Below are 21,526 nucleotides of genomic sequence, written 5' to 3'. Positions count from 1 at the left end.
GGCACCAGCTCACTGGCACAGCTGTCTGTGCGGCCAACCTCGCCTGCACACGCCCGGCCTGAACACGGGGCCCGGCAGCCTGTTCCGTCGCTGGCCTTCACCCCAGGCCTCCCAGGGAGCAGGGCCGTTGGACACGCCCCCAGGCCAGCCGCCCGTCACACGCCTGTGCGGGTGCTGCCCCACGGGGTCGGCTGAGACCCTGGAGGCCCGGCGGGGGCGGCCAGTGTGGGGCGCACCGACAGTGGGCGCACAGGCTCCGGCCGCTGACGCGCCCACAGCACCTGCTGGCGGCGCCCAGCGGGCCCGGCCGGCTGTGGGTCAGGCCGCCGCGCCGGCCCTCGTGTGTCTGCACGCGGCCCTGGGCCTCCGGGCAGAGGGCCTGCGCGCGCAGACGGCGCAGGCAGGGGGGGCGAACCAAGGCCGGGGGGTGGGGGGGCAATGTCACCCAAGACCGAGGAAGTGGCCGAGCTGGGGTCCAGGCCTAGGAGTCGGGTTTCAAAAGTCCATGCCCCTCGACACTAAGCAGTGCTGCCTCTCAAGCTTCAAGAAACTTCTACTTGACCAGAAATGCCAACACTCACACCAACTACTGTTCACGCAGAAGATGAGTGAGGAAGCAGCAGGTCAGGACTAGAGCTGAGGACAGTGGTTTCCACACCGCTGGCAAAGGGAGTGAGTGGCCTCTGCGGGTCCCCATCGTCTCTCTAACCCCAGCACAGACAGCTGCCCTCACTGCGAGGCCGGAGAACCTTGCCGAGGCTCCGCCGGCACAGCCTCCCTTCAGAATCCAACCAGTGGCGTCACCACCACCCAGCAGGCAGGCGGGACCCCAGAAGAAGCTGCAAAACAAAAGCCAAGGCCCCTCCTCCCAGGAGCACCTCCGGAGGCGCCCTGGGCCCGCATTAATATTCAACAGCGAGGACAAAGCTGGACAAAGGAAGCGGAGTGGTGGCCCAGCAGGGACGGCCTCCCAGGAGGGCCAGGCCTGCTCCCGGTGCAGGAGCCCAAGGCCAGGCCCTGGGACCGAGCAGCGGAGACGGCTGCCGTGGCTGAGCCAGCGGCCCATCAGCGCAGCCCGCCTCCGGGGACGGGGACGCAGCAGCATGGCCAGGGCCTTCGGGGCCAGAAGGGACCAGGCGTCCCCCTCAAGCCTCACACGGCCACGCCAGCGCTCGACAGCACACAGCCAGCCGGGAAGGACCGGCGTCACCCAGGCCCCTGTCGCCGCGGCTTCCTGGAACCACGGGAGCCAAACTAGCGCAAGTCGTGGCAAGGTACAGGCCTGGGCCAGACGGCCCTGGGAGGGGGCGTGAGCCAAGCCGGCAGCCCCCACCCTTGTGGGAAGTGCTGTCCAGAGGCAGCGGGGGACAGGAAGCGGCTGGCGGTCCTGGGGACTGGCTCCCAGACCCCCAACTTCCCAGAGCTGTGCCGGCCCTGGGCGGCTCACCTGCGGGGCTCCGCTCGCTGTCCCTGTCCCCGGCCTGCGAGCCCCGCCCTCCTGCGGCCCAGCAGCCCTGGGCTTCTCTCCCCCACCTGTGGGGAGGAGTCAGAGTTGAGCCAGTGGGCTGCCCATGCCCCAGATGTCCCAGGGCAGGGGTGGGTGTCCCCTTGCACGGGGCCCCACACGTTTAGTGACGAGATTAAAAAAAGGAAAGAGAGCTTTGTGTGGTGAAGCGTCGCTTTCAGTGGGTCCACCGTCCTTTCGTTCTGTTCACAAGAACTTTCTCCAGAAGCTGACAGGACAAGGACTTAAGAGCAGGAAGACGGTGCCGAGGGCTCGCAGAGCACCCCTCGGAGCCTGGAGCCCCCCGTCCCCCGTCCCCAGCCCGGCTGAGCCTGTCCTGACTCCGTGGACACGCCCGAGCACGCCTCCCCGGGAAGAGCGCAGCGGGAGCGGGTGGCGTGCACGGGGGTGCCAGCCCCCCGCACTCCCCCGTCCCCAGCCCGGCGGCCTGGCCGTGCACACGGGAGGCGCACAGGCCCCAGCAGAGTGACAGGCCTGCAGCACGCAGCGCTCCCGCCGCGTGGCCCACAGCTGAGATGAACAACACCTGACTCACAGCCAAGGCGGGCTGACGGAACCACGATGTGCGCGGCAGACAGACTGCCAGACGCCGCTCACGTGCAGCGGGGTTGACACCCAGCATCCGCCAAAAAGGACAAAGGACTCCCGTAGACATTTCTCCAGAGACAACACACACATGGCCAGCGAGCGCACAAGATGCTCGAGATCACTAGTCGGGGAAATGCAAATGAAACCACAGCGAGACGCCACCTCCCCCCCTCCCCCCCACACCAGCCACTGTCAAAACGACAGACAGCAGGTATCGCTAGCGAGGTGAGGTGCGTAAAACCGAAACCACGCGCGCCGCGGGCTGCTGCGGCCACGATGGAGCTGTGCCGGGTCCGCAGAACCGCGAACGCGGAACGGCCACGCGACCCGTCTGCTCCACTTCGGGGTGCGTCCCCAGGAGAACTGAAAACAGGGGCCCAGACAGTCCCGCTCATGCTCCAGCAGCGATTTTCACAATGGCCAGAACACAGGAGCAACTCAAGTGCCCGTCAGTGGCGAACAGACACACAAAACGTGGGGTGTGCGACAACGGAATGCCATGCAGCCTCACTCGACATGGACGGACCTCGAGGACGTGATGCTCTGTGACCTGAGCCAGTCCCAGGGGGACAAACACCGGATGATCCCACCCGTGCGAGGACCCAGAGGAGCCGAATTCGCAGAGACAGGAAGCAGGAGGCGGTGCCAGGGCCGGAGCTGCGGCCTGGGGGGGAGCACGAGCAGGCCCTGGCGACGGCAGCGGGGACCGGCTGCCGGCGCTGCGCACGTGCTTTCGGAACGGCGGCACCCTCAGGTCACGGTGAGGAGGCAGGAAATGGGCATCTTCCGGACAATTCCGTGGGCTACAGACCGGGACGCTCCGAGGGGACAGCCCGTACCGTGTAAAACCGAGACCTTCGCAGGGGCCCTACGCCCTGCGGATCAGTCCGCTGCAGGTATGAGCACGAGTGTGCAAACACAGCCGAACACCTAAAACTTACACGTTATTAACCAAAAGCTTAAGAAAAAATGTGCCAACGTAGTCGCCCCACGTGATCCGAGATGCCGAAGAAATGCACGCACACACACACCGTGTGCACGTGCGGGTGCGGAAGCCGAGGACACCGGCCACTGAGCCGCCTGCGCCCGCCAGACCCTCCGCAGGACGCGCGCCCCGCACCCTGCGCTGGGCGCGTGGGAGACGAGCCCGCAGCAACAGCTGAGCTGAGCCACCACGCGTCACGGGCTCTGCCCTGGCTGCAGGGGGACGGTCGTCTGGTGTGACCACTTCAGAAAACAGTGCAGTGTTACCCGGCCGCTCCACCCCCGTACCCCAGACACGAGCACGCACATGCACGCCAAGAACGCTCTGGGCTCTTGCTGAAGGGCGCCCACACGGGAAGCCCGAAGGGCCACCCACGCAGGAACCGGGACAGGCCGGTGTGCTCACGTGGGCAAACCACGCGGCAAGGAGGCCTGCCCAGTGGGGTGACAAGGGCCCGACGGGAGAGCCTGGCACAGAAATCACTGCAGGTGCGGGGCCTCGATGGCTGTGCCAAGACACAGGTCCAGACGTGAGGGGGACGCTGACAGCATCTCCTGGGGGACGCAGGGAGAGAGGGAGGGGCACAGTGCACTTCAGAACCTGGGTGGGGACGAAATGGGTGGCAGCTGGCACACACCGACACTCCCCAAGGCCACGCTGCTGCCTGACGTCTGTGCCAGGATGGCCCCTGAAGCAACCCTGGTAACAACAAAAAAGCCACACGCCCTTGGTGTTCGATAAATTCCAGACCCCCCCCCCCGATACCACAGAATGCTGGGAACTGCTGCGTGGCTGTCCCCGTGCCCACGTAGGTGCACACGTAGGTGCACACACGCCAACACAGAGACATCGGTGCGCACCGGGCCCACCGGCCACACGCGCTGGCCCCGGCCCCTGCACAGCGACCGCAGGAGAGCTGTTTCTGAGACAGCAGGGCTCTGAGCGCCGGCACCAGGAAGTTTTCCACGGGTATTAAAGACCCCACGGTTACAAATTTTCACAACTCTGTATCTGTTAAACAGATATTGAAACAGTTAAATATGATGTAAAATGATATGTAGGGTTTGCTTTAAAAAAATTTACCGCTCCCTTGCAAAGAAAAGGAAGGGAAAGTCAGAGGAAACGAAACGAGGAAGGCGCCGGCGCCGGCCACGCGGGGCACAGCGGCGCACGGCACGGTCTGTGCTTCGGCGTGAGCCTGGCGTTCCCCACCGTGAAACTACAAGTCGCGATGACACGGCCGAGCCCTCCTCACTGGTCCTGTCACAGGCGGGTGCAGGGAGCTCAGGCGTCCTGCGGCGCTGGGTGGGAAGGGGCGGGCCCCGGGTCTTCTGCTGCCCCCACCTCGAAGCTGAAGCAACGAGGCAGAGGCCCAGGCCTGGGGGCCCCCGAGCTCCCGCACCCCACCTCGCCGCTCACGCAGCCCGCAGGGCCGCACAGGCCACGGGCCCTCCAGAAGCAGGACCATGTCACGGGCCTGCCCTGCCGCTCCCGACTACGGTCCTCGGCCTCGGGCTCAGGAGGGGCCGAGAGGGGAGCTTTGTCACAGACCCCGAGAGAACATAGCGTGGCCCGGAAACCGTGATTCAGAGAACATTTGAGAGGAGAAGCAGAACACCCGACAGCACGCGCGGCTGCCAGTGCGACAGGCAATTAAACTGGGGACACTGACGACCACGGGGCCCCCGAGACCACCTCGACACAGCAGCTGGAAAACGAAAGGAGACTCTCCCCGACGTGCGCCCAGTTGTGCACCCGCCACCACCCGCACACCACACTTTGGTCACGCCGGGGCAGCAGGGAAGTTTCCTCCTGTGCGGTCGAGAAGGAACAGCACGATCCGGAAGTCCCTGGGGTCTGCAGCAGGCACAGGGACCACGGTGTGCCCTGCAGGGACCTGGGGACGCCAGCCCACAGGACAAAGGCCTCTCGCCACGGAGCTCACATTGGGCCGTGGCCGCTGGCCCTCTGCGGCCACACGGTGGAGGCCCTGCCAGCCCCGTGCCGGGGTGTCCTCGCTGTCCTGCGCCCGCAAGCCCAGGCCCACCTGCAGCCCCGCTCGCCTCGCCTTCAGCGTGCGGAGCTTGTGAACCGAGACAAAGCTGACTAGGGTCAGGCGAGCCGGGCGACACTCACTGCATACAAGGACGTTAAAAAAAAAATCACAGTTTTGATAGTTCTGCAAAAAAAAACTTAGCAAATTTACAACAAAACTGTCAAGTAATTAAGGCAAGGCACTTCACACATGAACTTAAACTGCTAATTAAAATCCCCTCGCTTAATTGACTACATTTGCATATCATTCAACTTGGGAGTATAATTTTTTTAATGGTTTGGGCAAAGTGGTTATCACGCCAGGAAGCCAGGCAGCAGCTGGGCGGGCAGCACGAATCTGGCCACGGGCTGGACTCCAGCGACTGGACCCAGGCAGGGGGTCCCCCACCGCTGGAGACCCCATCATGGCCCAGGGCGAGGACAGCACCTCCTGCTGCCCAGTGCGCCTGCCTCAACCTCCCCAGCAGGGAGTTCCCGGGGGGGGGGTGGGTCCCAAACGGCACACGGGACATACACACTGGTCCTCCTCCAGGGACCGGGTCCTCAGCCCCCTTGGCGTGAGGCCTGACCGCCCTGCTCTGTCCTGGCTCCTCTGTGTATCTGCCAAGGGCTGACCCTGCCACTCTCCCCACTGGTGGTGACAGGTCCGAGTCCAGACAACCACGCTCACCGCCCGCAGACAAGCAGGCGGCCCCTCCCGGCGCACGCGGCCCCGCTCCGCGGCCGGGCACTGGGGCCACGATGCAGCGGGTTTCAGGGCTGGGAGCTCCACCCTGGGGGAGGGGCGCAGGAGGGGGCAGGGGCCCACGCGGTCACAGCCGCCCAGGGCTGCTGAGGGCCGGCCAGTGAGAGGCCTGCGAGCGGCCCAGGCACGGGGCTCCTATCACTGACAGCACAGTGTCTGCGTGAGGCCCCCGCAACCCACTGTCCACGGGACAGGTGTTTCCGCCAGCTGGACCAGCGGTCCCCGTGAGGCAGCACCGGCCCCGCACGGGGCGCTGGGGGGCAGCAGCCACTCGCTGACGGTGCCAGCGCAGCGGGGAGCTGGTGTGGAAGGGGAACGCCGGGCCACGGGGGTGGCAGACGGCGGGACAGCGCCCACACACGCGTGGCCACGCACGCCGCAGCCGAGCCGGCCACAGGTGGACGCCAGCCCCGTGCACACACGAGGGGGGAGGACGTGGCCTGCCCCAGCTCCCGGCCCTGCTGCTCCCACGTGGGTGCCTCGCCCACGCAACAGCACCGCAGGACGGGGACCAGGGAAGGAATGCTGAGGCGACGGCAAGCCGAGGGGGACCGGTCAGGAGAAGCTGATGCTGCTCCCCAGGAAGATGAAGACACCAGCCCCCACGACAGGTTCCCGTGGGTCACCCAGACATGGCCGGACCCCTGGGCACCGGTGCCTGCTGCCTGTCGGGGTCGGGAGTGGCTGTGCTCAGCGCAGGGGGGGCAGGGGGGTGTGGGCTGCTCGGTACCGGGGTCCCTTCCTGGTCCACGATCAATGCACATGAAACAGGACAGAGCCAGCCCTCTGGGAACACGCTTTCGTCCCCCGACAAACTACCTCAGAGTGCGCTGGGCTGCGCGGCCTGGGAGAGGCCCGGGGGAGCCCCCACCCAGCTGGGAAGAGTGGGGCGCAGAGGAGACCACGCTGCCGGCCCAGGATGCAAGCCACTCCTCAGACACCAGCTCACACCCCCCGGCTCCGTGGCGACACAGCCGAGCAGGGCCTCCGACACACGCACACCGCCCACTCCTGACGGACGATCTGCGCGGCTCCCGCAGGCCGCCCGCGTCACGGGGCGTACACCCAGGGCTGGGGGCGCATGCGCCAGGGCCCCGCTGGCACCCTGGGCCCTCGGCCTGCTTGCACCCCCACAGCCCGCAGCTTGGCTCACCCTCAGGGCACAGCGAACCCGACTACGGTGCCGGTCTGGTGGCTCCCCTGCCCGCCACCCTGTTTCTCTGCAAAAGCAGGAAGCCTACTTTCTACAAAAATGTTTCTTTCAAAGTAGCCAGTCAACATCGTAGCAGAAGCCAAGTCAGGGCAGGCGCCACGGCAAGGCCTGTCCAGACAGACAGCCCGGGACGTCACTCCACAGGCGGCAGCCAAGCGGGGGCGTGGCCCTGTCCGCCACAGCCCCAGGCTCCAGGTGCCCACATGGACCGAGTGAGCCTCCTTCTCAGAAGAAAACAGTGATGCCTACGAAACGCCCCACCACGCCCCTGAGAAAGGCCCTGAACCCCCCTTCCCAGCCATCAGGAGCGCAGCCACCCACACACCCTGACGGCTGCTGATCTGAGGCCGTCACGAGCCGGTCGTTCAACAGGTGTCTGCTCAGGCCCCGGAACCAGGGACCCAGCTGGGAACGAGCTCTCCCCGCCCTCACCCTGCTCCCCGCCCCCCGGGGAGGCTGACAAAACCACCACAAGCGCACTCCGCCGGGGAACCGAGACCGCGGCGGGCCGTGCGCCCAGCGTCACACCGGGACTTCCTGAATTCTTATCGACAGCAGTAAAAACGAGAAGGCACAGCTTTCTTTGAATCTTCCTAAGTCAGACGAGTAAGAGCAGAGCAGACACGGATGCCACACACCACGACACGGCTGTGTCCGGGGCCCAGACCGAGACCCCTCCTGGAGCCCCACACACAGGACCTGCCGCAGGTAGCAGATGCCACTGCCGCCCGTGGGCCCACGGACACCCAGCAGGCACCCCGTCCACGCTGGTCCTTCTTCCTGATGTCACGCGTGTCCCTGTCATCTCATTCAAAATTCACACCCGAGTCTGGGTCCCTCGATTTAGTCAATAAGGGGGCACAAGTGGTGGTGGCCCCCGGCAGGCCCCTGGCACCCCGCTGCCAGGCTCTGAGCCCAGCAAGGCCCCCACCTGGCCACGGCCCGGCATCCTGGCCGTTCTGAGAGCCGGTCCCCCAGCCACAGAGCAGCAGCGCCAGAGCCGCGGTCCACTCCGCCGCCCACCCTGGGCGCTTCCCGAGTGGGGCTGGTCACCTGAAAGCCGCACCTGGTCTACCTGGGGGCCCAGCCTCCAAGAAATCAAGCCGGAGACCGGGGGCCCTGGGCTGTGCTCGTGTAGGTGACACAACCAATGTGGCCCCCGAGACCCCGCCACCAACTAACTCCACTCACACTGCAGCTCTGACTCAAAACCAACCAAAACCGCTTCCGACCCCACGTGGCCGCCACAGAGCGGGCCGCGGGCCGCACGCCACCCCATCCCGGGAATGACTTCCTGTTCCTTCTGCAACTCTGGTCCGCCCCCCACGTCTGAGCCAATTCACAAACAGGGCGAGCAGGAGAGGCGGGCAGCCGCGCCAGCTCCGCCAGCACCCTGCCCGCCGTGTGCCCACTGCCCAGCCAGGCTGGAGGGGACGGGCCCTCAGGAAGAATGGAAGCGTTCTCCTCCTCGGTTCTCACAGATCTTAAGGAAATAATTCAGTCTCTGTGTTTTGACTCAAAACAAAGAAACTTTTAAAAAACATTTCAGTTGAAACTTGCATAATTCTTCCAGTGAAGAAACCTCCCTAACTTTCGCAATCCTTAGAAAGAGACACATTATTGCTGCTTGTGTAACAGTCTCCGGGCCACAGGGAGTCTGCCGCCGGCCGGGGACACCTCCCCAGACGGCCAGGGCCCGGCCGGAAGCACCCGGTGGCCAGGGATGTGAGGCGGGGCTGGGGTTACACTCCCCCGTGTCCTCGCCTCCCGCCCTGTCTGCCCTCGCATGATACTGCGCACTCATGTCACACAGAGGTTGCAGGACGATTGACAGACGCCGCTGAGTCAGCGGCCCTACTCTCAAAGCGCCACGCTGACCGAGGGGCTCCAGCGGGCAGCGGGGACAGAGGAGAGGGCCACCCAACGACCCTGCCACACGCCCTGCAACACACGGCGCTGGTGAAACCCCGGGAAGGCGACATGCCCAGGCCGGCTCCCGAGAGGGGTGCTGGGAACGGGCAGGTAGGCCATCTTGGGGAACCATCGGTGTGGCTCTGCTCACGACAGATGGACTGAGCGTGCCGGGCAGCCCCCCCATCCCCCCCCACCCAGGGCCGATGGGCGGGGGGGGAGGTGCGGCACAGAAGCCACAGGCCTCGCTCGAGATGCTGTTTCCTCAGCTGGAGAAGACCCAACGCCTTTACCTTGACCGGACCGACCGCAGACCCCCTCCTTCTGCATGGCCGGCGGGGGCCCAGGAGCCTCGGCTCAGAGCCTCACCCAAGAGGGTCCACCACCTTCTCAGCCAAGGATCTAGACCCAGGAAATTAACCACGGAACCCCCACGAAAACAGGGCAAAACAAGCAGACCAGGACACGGATGGCCCTCTGCATCTCCGCCCAGACCTGACGGCACGGTGGGTCCAGGCCCGCCGTGAAGGCAGCGAGCCGGCCGGGGTCTGCTCCAGCCTGGAACACCCCCGAGGCTGTCCCCACAGCAATTTCAGCTGTAAATGTAGAGCTAAATGCACCTCACTCTAAGCAGGTCAGCAGCCCAGAACCCCACTCTGTCGACCGCAGCAGGGACCGCAAGGCCCCTCCCCACTCCCGGCCTGTCGGGGTCTCTGCTGAGAAAGCCCCGCTCTCTGACCAGGAAAAAGTTGTCATGATGCAGGGAAAACCGCTTGGGCATTAGGAGGCCAGACAGTCCGGCCGTGGACACGCACGCTAGACGCCGCGGCCACCGGCCACGGGGCGAGGGAGAGTCTACGGAAAAGAGCTCTGGCAAAGCGCAGCTGTCGGGACAGAGGCGCGGCTTGTTCAGTGCAAGAAGCAGAGCATGGAACCCCCGGCAGCACCGCCAAGGGCCCGTTTCTTGAATGCAGAGCCTCCCTGCTCGGGCCCCAAGGAGGCAGAGAGCGCCGCCATGGCCCCCGGGAGGGAAGCGCCTGGTTACCCGGTGAGGAGGGACCAGGAGCCTCGCCCAGGCAGCGCCTAAGCCCAGGGCACAAACGTCCCCTCTACGACCACCCTGTGCTGCTAAAAAATTAGTCCAATTTAGTCCAAACGCCATCGGACAAGCCCGAGAGGGAGGGGCAGGGCCGACCCGGCAGAGCAAGAGAGGACGCAGGAACGGGACGGCTCCGACGTCAACATCTCCCCGCCACGTGTTCCCGGCAGCAAAGTGACACGTCTGCACCCCCCCAGTGACACCTGACACCTCACACCTGAGAGACATAACATTCAACAGCCGCTACTTACCACAGTTCCCGTCTCGTGGATGAGGAAACTGAGGCAGAGAGAGATTAAGCAACATGCCTGAGGTCACGCACCACCGAGGAACAGAGTGAAGTGACAACAGCCCGACGGGGTTCCGCATCCAGGCCACCCGCTGTGAACACACAAGGACAGCAGCCAGGGGGCCTACGAGGTGGCTCCCTGGCACCCGGGTGGCCAAGAACACTTGCTTTGGGCCTCACCACATCGGCGGCATCACTCGGGAGAGCCACCAGCCTGCCCTCAGGACACGGCGCCTTCCAGGGTGTCTGGGCTCGGAGCTGCGGCCCCACCCCACATGGCTCCGCACTGGGGTGACCTCGCTGTGGCTGTGCGGCAGGTGAAGCAGGGCGATCGAAGGTAGGGGGGCATCAGGGACACCGCGAAAATCGGACCCCTCCCCACTGCGGACGGCAGGAAAGCACTGAGTGTCCGTCTGGCCAGAGACCCAGCGACGCTTAGGCCACCGGATCCTGGGATGCGCCTCAGCTCGCTTCCATCTCAACAGAACCCCAGGCCCCAAGGAAGCCGTGTCCCCTAGAAAGAACAGTTCTAGCACATTCTTTGTTGCCTTCTGTCATCCTCCTTGGTAGATCAAATGTATTAAAATAAGCCATAAAGGAAGTGAGGAAACCAAAACATATCCTATGAGCGCGCTATCGAGAGGCGAGTGGCAGGAACGAATGGAGACGGGGTGTGTGGGCGGGGGGTTCTCCCCAGGCCGCCCCTTCCAGAGCGAGAGGGTCTGGACAGCCGTGGGTCCCCACCCTGAGACCAGCGCCGTCCTCACGTGGTGCCTGGCAAGTACACACACCCGCACACAGCTGTGCTGGGAAGATTTAAGGGCGCCACGCACCCCAACTGTGCCATCACAAAGCCAAGGCAGCAGGCCAAGCCCCCGAGAACAGGACAAGCGGGCCAGGCAGACAGGAGAGCCCACGGGGCGGGGGGCGGGGGAGCATGCGGGAGCTCGGAGGCTCGGCCCCGCGAGGTCGGGGGAACACGTGAACAGATGGCCAGCGCGGAGGCCTGGAGGCGGCCGGCCACCACTGTGGGGACAGGGCTGGGCTGGCACTCAGGCCCGGAGACCCGAAGCACTTGCAACGAGAACGTCTTCACTTCAGAAACGTATCTGAAATCAGTACATGAGATCTGAGTGGCTTTGGGGGGCATCGCTGAAGGAGAAAGAACAGTGCTGACCATCCGTTGAAGTGACCACAGTAAAAGTGCGCCGGCCACTTCCCTGTGACCGTGGCTCAGGGAACTGTCCTGCCTTCTCCCCAGGCAGCACCTGGGCCCGTGAGCTCACACCAGCCCTTCCCCGAACCCAAGGACACCTGCTCCCAGAACCGCGGGGCCTGCTTGCTGCAAGGGAACCTGGGCCCAGGTCTACCGCTGTGACAAAAAGCCAACCCCAGGAAGACAGGGAAGACCACAAACACACACATGACCCAGATTCGGAGGCAGACACAGACACGCCCTGCCAGCCAAGACCCTCTGCTGTCCACTCTGAGGATAAGTGACCTGCCATGGCCTCGCCCACCACGGTCCTGCACACAGGGCTCCCTCAGGCCACACCGGCTGGCCAGGGTGCAGGCGCCCCAAAGAGAAAGGCTCCCGGTTCACAGGGAGTGCCCATCATGCCCCCCACAGTGACTACCAACTGAGACGAAGGCCCCGCAGCCAGCCTTCCCACCAGCACCCTCTGCCCCACGCTGCTCACTCAAGAGTCCCCCCCCAGCCCCGCCGCCAAACCCCAGTCTACAGACAGCTGCCACCTGGGCGCTGGCCTAGCCAGGGGCAGGAACGCCACGGAACAGGCGCACACGTCTGCACATGCACACATGCGGTGGCCCTCCAAGCACAGGCGACAGGCCCGCATCCCCCCAGCCCCTCCTCCGCTCCGAGACTGACACTCCGCTGGAGGGGCGCCCAGAGAACACCGGGCGGGGGCATCTATTCACGGATTTAGAAAAAAAAAAGTTTGATGCAATAGCTGAATTAATGAGGCCTCCCAAGAATAGCCGAGCCAATGCAGCATTCTGCGTGTGCAATTTAATAGGCCTGGACGTTTAAAAGAAAAGTTACGAATACTTGGGGAGGGGGGAGACGCCACGAAAAGTTGGTGAGGACCTTGGCGACCGGTGTTGGTGTCCAGTGGCCCAGGGGCTGCATCCGATCACACAGATCCCCTGCCAGGCAAACAACAGGGCCTCGCCGGGCCCTCCCCGCCCGCCTGCCGCGCCCTCCAGCGTTTCAAAGAAAGGGAGAAGGAAATGGGCGCGTCCAAAACAAATCGCAGGCCATCGGCTCCTCCAACTCCGGCCCCCGGGTGCCCAGTGCCCAGCGGCCCTCACTCTCGCACAGGGGACTCTAGATTCACTCCCTGGCAGGCCCAGGGAGACGCACAGAGCTGGAGTCGCCGAGTCTCGGCCCCCTGCCACCGCGCCTGGACACCTGGCTTCGCTTTTGAGCCTGTCTCCCAGGACTTCAAGGCACAAAGAGGCTCTGCCTGGCCAAGTCCTGTCTGCCGGGGATCACGGGCAGGAAGCCCTCTGTCTGCGAGCCTGGGAGCTCCAAGGTGACGGCGGTGCCCTTTGCCCCCGCCCGGTCTGCCCCCCCTACACACACTCCCAGGCCCCGAGGAAGGCCTGAGGCTCCAGCCCGGCCCAAATGAACTCTAACTTCCAGGGACTCGGGACAGGAGCGACAGAGGCCTGCCACCGCTGGCCTGTCTCTGGCTGTGGCTGCGGCCTCAGGAAGGCTGCTCCACCCACCAGGCCAGGCCCCAGGTCCCCGGGGCCCCCACGCCAGGCAAGCCAGCTCGTCCTAAGCACTGGCAGAAACAGCACCCTCCTCCCAGGCTACGAGGCCGTCAACGGGGACTCCAAGCTACCCGGATTTTCCTTACAACAAAGCAAAACCCTGAAACGTAGGGAGAGGCAGAGGCACAGGTCCCGGCCTGCAGAGAGAGCCCCTGGCCCAGGAGGGCGGCCCCCGCCTCTGCCCGACCGCCCCTCCCACTCCCGCAGCCCCGGCGGGGACACTCACCCTGGGCACCCGCCGCTTGTACTTGTTGCCGTAGTCGAACTTCTCCTTCACGTCGTCCAGGCAGCGGCCCAGGCGTGCCTGCTCCTCCTTGCCCGTGTAGTCCTGGCTCAGCAGGATGTAGGCCCGCCAGTTGGCGGAGTCGAAGCCCCAGTGGCAAGTCCGGTTCTCGAGGGCCTTGTGCGAGTGCACCACGAACTTGTGCGGTGGGTACATGAGGCGGCAGTCGAGGCACTGGATGCAGGCGGCACTTGGGCTGCTGTAGAGCTCGGGCACCAGCAGCCCCTTGCACTTGCCGAAGCACTCGTGGTACACGCGCACGCTGCGCTCGCTGAGCTCCAGGCCCAGCGCCAGGCTGGCGGCCAGCTCCTTCTTGCAGGGCGGCGGGTAGGCGCCGCCATACAGCAGCGCGTTGCACAGGCGCTCCGCGTCCGTCTTGGTGATGAGCCCGCACGAGGGCGCCGAGAAGGGCAGGATGCCCATGACTTTGAGGATCTCCAGCTGGTCGGCCGTGCAGCGCGAGCAGTAGATGTGCAGCTCGTCGCACACCGAGTTGATCTGCTGCAGCGAGAAGTCGCGCAGCACCGAGTTGAGGATCTGCGGCAGGCACAGGCGCTTCTCGCCGCCCACCACGAAGCACGAGATGGTCTCGCCCTCCAGCACGGTCTCGCAGCGCTCGGTCGAGCGGTCGGAGGGCATGAAAAAGGGCCCGGGGAGCACGGGCGGCGGCGGCTGGATGGCGGGCAGGTGCAGCACGGGAGGCGGCTCGGCGGCCGCGGGCACCGGCGCCGGCACCGCGGCCGCGCCCGCCTCCTTGGCGCTCTCCTTCTTGTAGGCCTCCTGCGCCCAGCGCGCCGAGAAGGCCGCCGGGCCGCCCAGCGAGCTCATGGAGCTCAGATGGAACTGCTCCAGCGTCTTCTGCAGCCCCGGGTGCGGCTGGAAACCGCCGCGGCCGCCCGCCGCCGCCTCCATGGTGCGCTCCGGCTCCACGGGCCGCTCCCGCTCCCGCGCGCCCGGGCCCCCGCGGCCCCCGCCGCCGCCCCGCGCGCCCCGGCGGCGGCCCCGACCCCGGCCCCGGCCGCCCCCCGCCGCCGGCTCCCGGCCGATCACGGCCGCGGCCTCGGCCTCGCCCGGGGGCGCGAAGGGGAAGGCGGGCGGGGCGAAGGGGTCCCGCCGCTGGAGCCCGCCGGCGCCCGGTCCCGGCGCCACATCCACGCGCCCCGCGCCGCGCCCGCCGCCGCCCGGGCCCCCCGCGCGCCCCCCGCGCGCCCCCCGGGCCCTAGGCGCGGGGCATGCCCCGGCGCGCGCCGCCAACGCCAACGCCAACGCTCGCGGGCCCGGGGCTCGCGGGGGGCGCGCGGGCAGGTGCCGGCGCCGCGAGGCGCGAATCGCCGCGGTGGCCGAGGCCGAAGGGCCCGGGAGGAGCGGGGGCGCGGGCGCGGGGCCCGCCGGGCCGTCCTCGCGCGGCGCGCCGCCGCCCCGCTCCTCCCACCGCGCGGCGCCCGCCCGGCTCGTCCCGGCGGCGCTGGCCGGCCGCGTAGCGCCCGCCGTCGGCCGCCCCGACCCGGCCCGGCCCGCGCCCACCCCGCCGCCCGCGCCGGCTCCGCGGCCCGCCCGCCCCCCGCGCGCGCGGCTGCCGGGGCGGCCGAGCGCCTGTGAGGCGGCCCTCAGAGCGCGGCGGCGGCGGCGGCGGCGCGGGGATCGGCGAACATCCTCCCGGCGGCTCGCTCCGGCTGGGACTGAGCGCCGGGCGCTGAGCTCACGCCGCCGCCCCGCCCCGCGCCCCGCCCCGCGCCGCCGCCCCGCCCCGCGCGCCGTCTGGGCCGCGCGTCCGCCTCAGCCGAGCGCGGGCCAGGAATGCGTCCGCCTCCCGGCCGGCTCTTCCAGGAACGCGCGCTCCCCACGCCCGCGCTCGGCCGCGCTCGGGCCCCTCCGCCTGGGATTCGGCCCCGTCCGCCCGCTGTTCGGTCACGTCCGTCTGGGACTCGGCTCCGCTCGGCCCCGCCCCCCGGAACTCGGCTCCGCTCGGCCCCGACTCGGCCCCGCTCGCCTCCGCTCGTATTCGCCCGCCTGCGACTCGGTCTCCGCTCGGCTCTGCTAGGCCCCGCCCACCCGAGAATCGGCCGCGCTCGGCTCCGCTCGGCCCCGCCCGCCGGAAGGCCGCTCGGCGGGGGCGGCAGCGGCGGCGCCGGGGCCCCCCCCTTTCCGGCCGAGGCCGCTTCCTGCGTGGCTGGGAGTACTGTCGTCCCGCCGTCGCCGACGCCGCCACCGCCGCGGCCCAGAAACCCACATGGTGCCCCGCCACAACCGCAAACCAGCTGAACGGCGGGCCGGATGGGACCGCAGCAGCCCCGCTGCAAGCCTCACGACACCGTAGGGTCCCCACACACAATGGGGATGTCACACTGCACGACCCAGGGTCCCCACACGTGACAGATTCCACGCAACGCATCCTGGGTGCCAAACACTACTGAGATGCCATGAAACACAACCCGGTCCACACACAACCGGAACTCCTTGCAATATGACTCGAAGTCCCACACACGACAGGGACACCGCACAACACACACACCATGGGGCCTACACATGACGAGGACTCCACGTAATATGACGCAAGGTCTCACACAGGACAAGGACGTCTCACAACACCTTATGGGTTGCTAGACATGTTAGGATGGCAACACCCCCGAGACCCCACGCAGGAGACAGACACCAAGCACCACGTCCCAGGACCCCCACCTGATGCAGGTGCAGTGCGCACGCGCGGCTTGATTGGCGCGCAGCACAGACCAACGCGTGACTGTGCACCCTGGTCCCGACCACACAGCAGGCAGGGCCCCTAGCCAGCAGCTTCACCTCCCCGCAGTCGCTGTATAGGACAGACGCTCCACGAGGCAGCGGCTATGTGCCTGGACAGCCCTGCACCCAGGGGGCTGTGCCCTGTGCCCACCGGCCAGGTTTCTTGCAGGGGGGGCGCTCAGGAACCCGGCCCCTTCGTGCCTCAGGCCAGCCTGCGTGACCCTTGCCTGCAGTCTCCCAGGCCCAAGAGCCACTTACGCACCATCAGGCTGCCTGGGACATGGCCACTGCCCGTCCTTCTACACTCTGGCTGTGTCATGGGGGAGGAACAGAAAGCTCCTGGTGGAGGAAGACCAGGAGCCCGAAATTGGGCAGGCTGGCTGGGTGGCCCCCAGAGGAGCCGCGTCCAGCAGAGGCCTGGGGCCCGGTACTCGAAATCAGTGACATTTCTGGCTGTGCTCCACCGAGGAAAGGAGGACAGTCCAGACAAGCTGGGCAGTAGCACCTTTTTGTCCACAGAACAAGGGCACACACATGGCCTGGACACGGAGGGACATGGGGACACCTCAGTGCTGGGCAGAGGCAGTGGAGCCACACCCACTTCAACCTGGGTAACCTTCAGCTTATCACCCACTGCTCCTACCTCCCCAGTGGAGGCTGGAACTGGCTCCAAACCAGTGCTCCTGGGAGGGAGGGGTGGGGACACCTGCCCAGGGGGCTGACCGGGCATCTCTGCAGGCCTCGAAGTGCAGGCAGGTGTCTGGAGAGGCGGCTAGGGTGAGCCCACACCTGCGTGGCTGCAGACACAGGAAGGCGCGTGGGGGGTGGGGGCTGAGATGCAGGGTGTAGAGCTCCAGGTTTGAAAACCTGATCGCTCCCCAGCATGGACATAAACCTCCCCGCACCCTCTCCTGGGGCCTGGGGAGGCCCCTCCTCGTCTTGTCATCGCTCCCACGCCAACAGTCGGCAGCCCCTGACGCAAAGCTTCTCTGCACGAACACAAGAAGACTAGAAAAGGGATGTTTAAAAACCAAAGCATTCGATTTTTTCGGAAATCCTTTTCTTGGCCCACAATTGGACCAAAAACATTTAACTTGTACCTGACAGCGTCAGCTCCCTGCACGTGGACGTGAATCCCGCACAGCCCGGACGCCCTGTGACTGAGAGGAGGGTGTCGCCGCGGAGGCCGGGGCTGGGAGGGTTTCAGCCCGGCTCGGACTTCCTCCGCTGCTTCGGCCAAGCGGGCACTGCCCCGCCCCTGCGGGCCAGGTGGGGTCCTGTGCTCCCCTTCCCTCTACGACTGCTGGCTTTGCAGGGCTCCAGGAAGGGGTCCCGGGAAGCCGTTAGTGGCAGGGGAGCACACTGTCACACAGCTGGAGAGTCCAGAGTGAAGGCAAAGTGGGGGTGCAGGGGCGGGTAGTGGGGGCAGGTGAGGGGCAAAGGGTCTCGAGCTGGGAGGGGCAGTGGGCTGGTCCGAAAAACCTTGCCGCCTCAGTGGACATTGAGGTCTCGCCCCTTAAGATGCTAGAGTTTCTGGGAGCAGCCGAGCCCTCCCCACCAACCCCCTGAGGTGGAGCAAAGCGGCCACACTAGCACAGAGCAGGCCGGGCCATCTTCCTCCTGAGCCTGGCGGGGGGGAGGGCGCCCTCTCGCTGGCCTCCCTCCCTCCAACCCATCCCTGGTCCATTCCTCACACTGTCCCGCTGGCTGTCGTGGGTCAGGCACAGTGCCGGCAGGGGGAGGGGCAAGGGCACAGGCACGGCCATGCTGGGGGCTGGGGCAGGGACCATGTGCCAGGCCCCGCCCACTCGCTCCCCCGCCCGTGGCCCGCTGATGGGTGTGGGCAGTTGTCATGCGTGTGTTCACTCACAAGCACGCACTTGTGGAGCTTACCTCCTGCAGGCACGGAGCCACGTGTTGGGACCAGCTGGAAGGGGTCAAGCTGTCCCCACGTAGCTTCCATCTCCTGGGTGACTGGGAAGGAGTGACAACACTGAGACCCCATAGGGCCTGGGGAGGCCTCGAGGGGCCAGACACTGGCTGTGGAGCCAGCAGTGGTCCCGGACCGGTGATGAGGGTGCTGGCAGTGAAGGGGAGGCCCTGGCCTCGGGAAGAGCCCCTGGGCTGGGAGGCTCAGGTCAGCAGGCCCCTCAGAGAGACCCCGGCAGAGACCCCAACAGACAGCTTGCCCCGGGTGGACTGGCTCTGCCCTCCCGGCCCCCACCTGCCCTGCTACCTCCTCTCTGGGAAGCAGAAGGGAACACCTGGTCGCAGCCAGGCACAAACCGCCATTGTCAAGAGAGAGCTAAGATGTTGTTTTAAAACATTAAATCTGAAAAAAAATTACTCACGTAACATGAGCTGGATAAAAATGTAGAAAAGACTTCTGTCTTGGTCTGGGTTCCGCCAACAGCAGACCCTGAGACAAAGGAGGCAAGCCCGGGACACGCAGCTGGGGGTCAAGGAGGGGACCACAGGACGTGGGAGCATGCTGCGTCGCCTGTCACCCTCGGGCTCCTGGAGCCGGGCCTTGGGGCCCAGAGGGCAAGGGGGCAGCCACTGGAGCAGATGAGGGAACAGAACACATCACGGGGAACGAGGGAGGGTCAGCTTTCTCGCTCTTAGCGATGGCAATTCAGGGAGCCACGTGGTGCTGGGCGAGAGCTGGCAGCACCTGCATGGGCCCAAGCGTTTCGGTGCTTGTAAACAAGTAAAGAGCTACATGGCGCGTGTGCCTGCACGAACCCCCGTACGCTCCGCGGCGCCGTCCTGTGAGAGTCCCTGATGGGAGCAACGCCCCGGCAGCTCCGATCACACGGAGAACCCGCATCTTGGCTCCTAAATGCCATCCTCCACTGAAAGGAACCAGAGTTCTTTAGAGAAGTGGCTGGTGTCAGGGGGAGTCCCCGACGAGTTTGGAACCTCTCACTGTGCCGGGAAGTATGGAAGGACTCAAAGCATCACGGGGACGTGCCAGAGGGCCCTCAGGGGGCAGCCGGAGATCGTAATGATGCTCGTGGACTACAACGACGGAGCGAAATAGGAGACCACAAGTCGATGCGGATTTAAATATTTATTAAAATAAGCGTATTCGTAAGTTGGAAGATTGATGAGGAACGGGCCGTTGGCATCGTCTTAAAGTTCCTCCCACAGGTTCTGGTTAATCACAAGCGGGAGAACAGTGAGCCTCCGGGGGGACGCCGACAGGCACCAGGGTAACCGAGCAGATGCCACCGGTCAGCGGATCAGCCAGAGCCCTGTGCCACACGAGACCCCCGCGACTCCCGCCAGAGGCACCGCCCGCACGTGACCACGACAAAACCGCAGGCGCCCACTCGGGGGGACAGTGTCCAGAAGACGGGCCCGGGACCCTCAAACGTGCCAGGGTCATGGCGGTCAGGGAAAGGCGGAAGAATGTTCTAGACCAATGGGGACTAAAGAGACAGGAAGGCTCTGTGCCGTGTGCGCTCTCAGGCTGGATCTCGTTATTACAGAGGACGTTACTGGGACACCCAGAAAGCCTCGGACGCGGTCTGGTGACCAGACGGCAGCCCCCCTTCCTGGGACACGGGGCTTCGGCCACGTCATGTCGGAGGGAGCACTGTGTCACCAGCTGACTCTCAAACGCCGGGGTGGGAGCGTGTCCTGTACTGTACTCGCAACTGCTCCGTAAGGTCGAGATTGGGAGAAAATACAAAATACGTGTGTGAGAATGTCCGGGAAGGAGGCGCGAAGTCTCCGTGCAGCCCCGCTGAGCCTGAGCCGCCCAGCGGAGCGAGGCCTGAGGGACAGAGGCAGGACACCAGGAGCACCTGCTCAACTCCTGCCGCCGTGGAGAGGAGCTGGCCCCTTCCTGACACCACCGCCCGCCGGAGGACATCGGTGTGCTCGCAGGTGCTCTGCGCAAATGCACCAGGCAGGGCGCGCCCAGAGCTGGGAACGGGGAGGGTCTGGAGCCGTCAGCAGAGCAAGCAGAGGAGGCCCCGGCGCCTGCGTGAGGCTGGGGCTGGCTCACCCCGGTGAGGGCTGGGGGGCCAGCGTGGGACAGAGCCGAGGTCCCAGGCCCCTTCCGAAGCAGGAGCTGGAGCTGGGCCTCCGTCGCGGCAGCACGCGCTGAGAAGGGGCTGTCCAGTGTGTGAAGGGGACATGGAGGTCGCCCGCCAGCCTAGACGTGGAGCCCAGAGAGCACCCAGCCCGGACCCGGACTGGAGCACAGAGGGCGCCCGGCACACAGGAGTCGGCAGAACCCAGGGTGCCCTCCGCTGGGTCACAAACTGGACAGGGGGAGGGGGCGTTGGAACATGCAGGCGAGATGCGCTACGGGCACAGAGAAAACCAGCAGAGGGGAAGCAAGGCCAACGTCGGCGCCGGGGGACGCCGGGGAAATCTCAGCAGGGCTCACTGCTCAGCCGGCGGCGGCGGACAATATTTACATAGTCGGAAGAGTGTAAACAAGCAAAAATTATGAAATACCTCGTTTGAGAGGAAGGTCGAAGAGAAAGTAGGGTGGGGGCGGAGGGGTCTGGGTGTCTAAGACTGGTCAACAAAGAAAAAGCAGCAAGAGCACATACTTCAGAAGTGTGGAGAAAAATCGGACAAGAAACAGCTGACGGAGCTGACGGCGGCCGGGGCCCGGGCGTCGGGCCAGAGTCAGGAGGGGCTCGGCCACCGCCGCGGCTGGTCGCGAGCACCCAAACCCTTCGGGTGCGTTTTCTCTGTTTTTTTTTTTTGAATCTGTATATCTGTCTTTCTTTGGTAAGAATTAAAACAAACAAACCAGAACTCGAAACTAAAAATAAATAACAAAGGAAAGCAAACCGACATCCCCACCTCAAAACACGGCAGTCTGGGGCGTTCAAGAGCGCACTTCGACCGAGCCGGGGTGAAAGGAGGCGTCGAAGTGCAATCACGAAATGTTTAGGGGGAACGAAGGTGAAAACACTGTCAATCAAAATTCCGGACGCGGCCGCCGTGCTGCTCGGACCGGACCAGCGCCCGCGTCGGGCCCGCGCGGGCCGAGGAAGCGCGTTCCGCAGGCCACGGGAGCCGCAGATACTTTTAATTTCTTTGTGCTGACCTGCATTTTCTAGTTTTCCAGAAAAGCTGCTTTCTGTTTTGTTGGCCTTCTTTGTTGTTTTTTCTGGACCATTCTGGCGCCGGGGTGGGGGTGGGGAGGAGAGCAGGGGGCACGCCCCTCCCCCATGGAACCTTCTTTGGGGTCAGCCAAGTGGCCCGTTCAAGGGCTGCCCGTCCCACGGACTGAGGGTGGGTCTGCCTCCTCAGGGGTGATCG

The 21,526-nt window shown here is 65.5% G+C and overlaps 1 protein-coding gene across 2 annotated transcripts in view; it reads right to left on the bottom strand.

The window, feature by feature from the left end:
• The window catches only part of SKI (SKI proto-oncogene), a 61,448-nt gene extending 46,978 nt beyond the window's left edge, over positions 1 to 14,470 (bottom strand). The window contains exon 1 of one of the 2 annotated variants that reach the window (XM_036227740.1): positions 13,439 to 14,470. In XM_036227740.1, the coding sequence (XP_036083633.1) occupies positions 13,439 to 14,407 (969 nt within the window). In that variant the 5' untranslated portion in view covers positions 14,408 to 14,470. The remainder of the gene's footprint in view (positions 1 to 13,438) is intronic. The other variant, XM_016144425.2, reaches the window with a different exon arrangement.
• Between the last annotated feature and the right edge of the window lie 7,056 nt (positions 14,471 to 21,526).

The sequence above is a fragment of the Rousettus aegyptiacus genome, unplaced genomic scaffold, assembly GCF_014176215.1.
Source record: "Rousettus aegyptiacus isolate mRouAeg1 unplaced genomic scaffold, mRouAeg1.p scaffold_m13_p_1, whole genome shotgun sequence".
Taxonomy (NCBI): Eukaryota; Metazoa; Chordata; class Mammalia; order Chiroptera; family Pteropodidae; genus Rousettus; species Rousettus aegyptiacus.
This window is presented reverse-complemented; position numbering and strand designations above follow the sequence as displayed.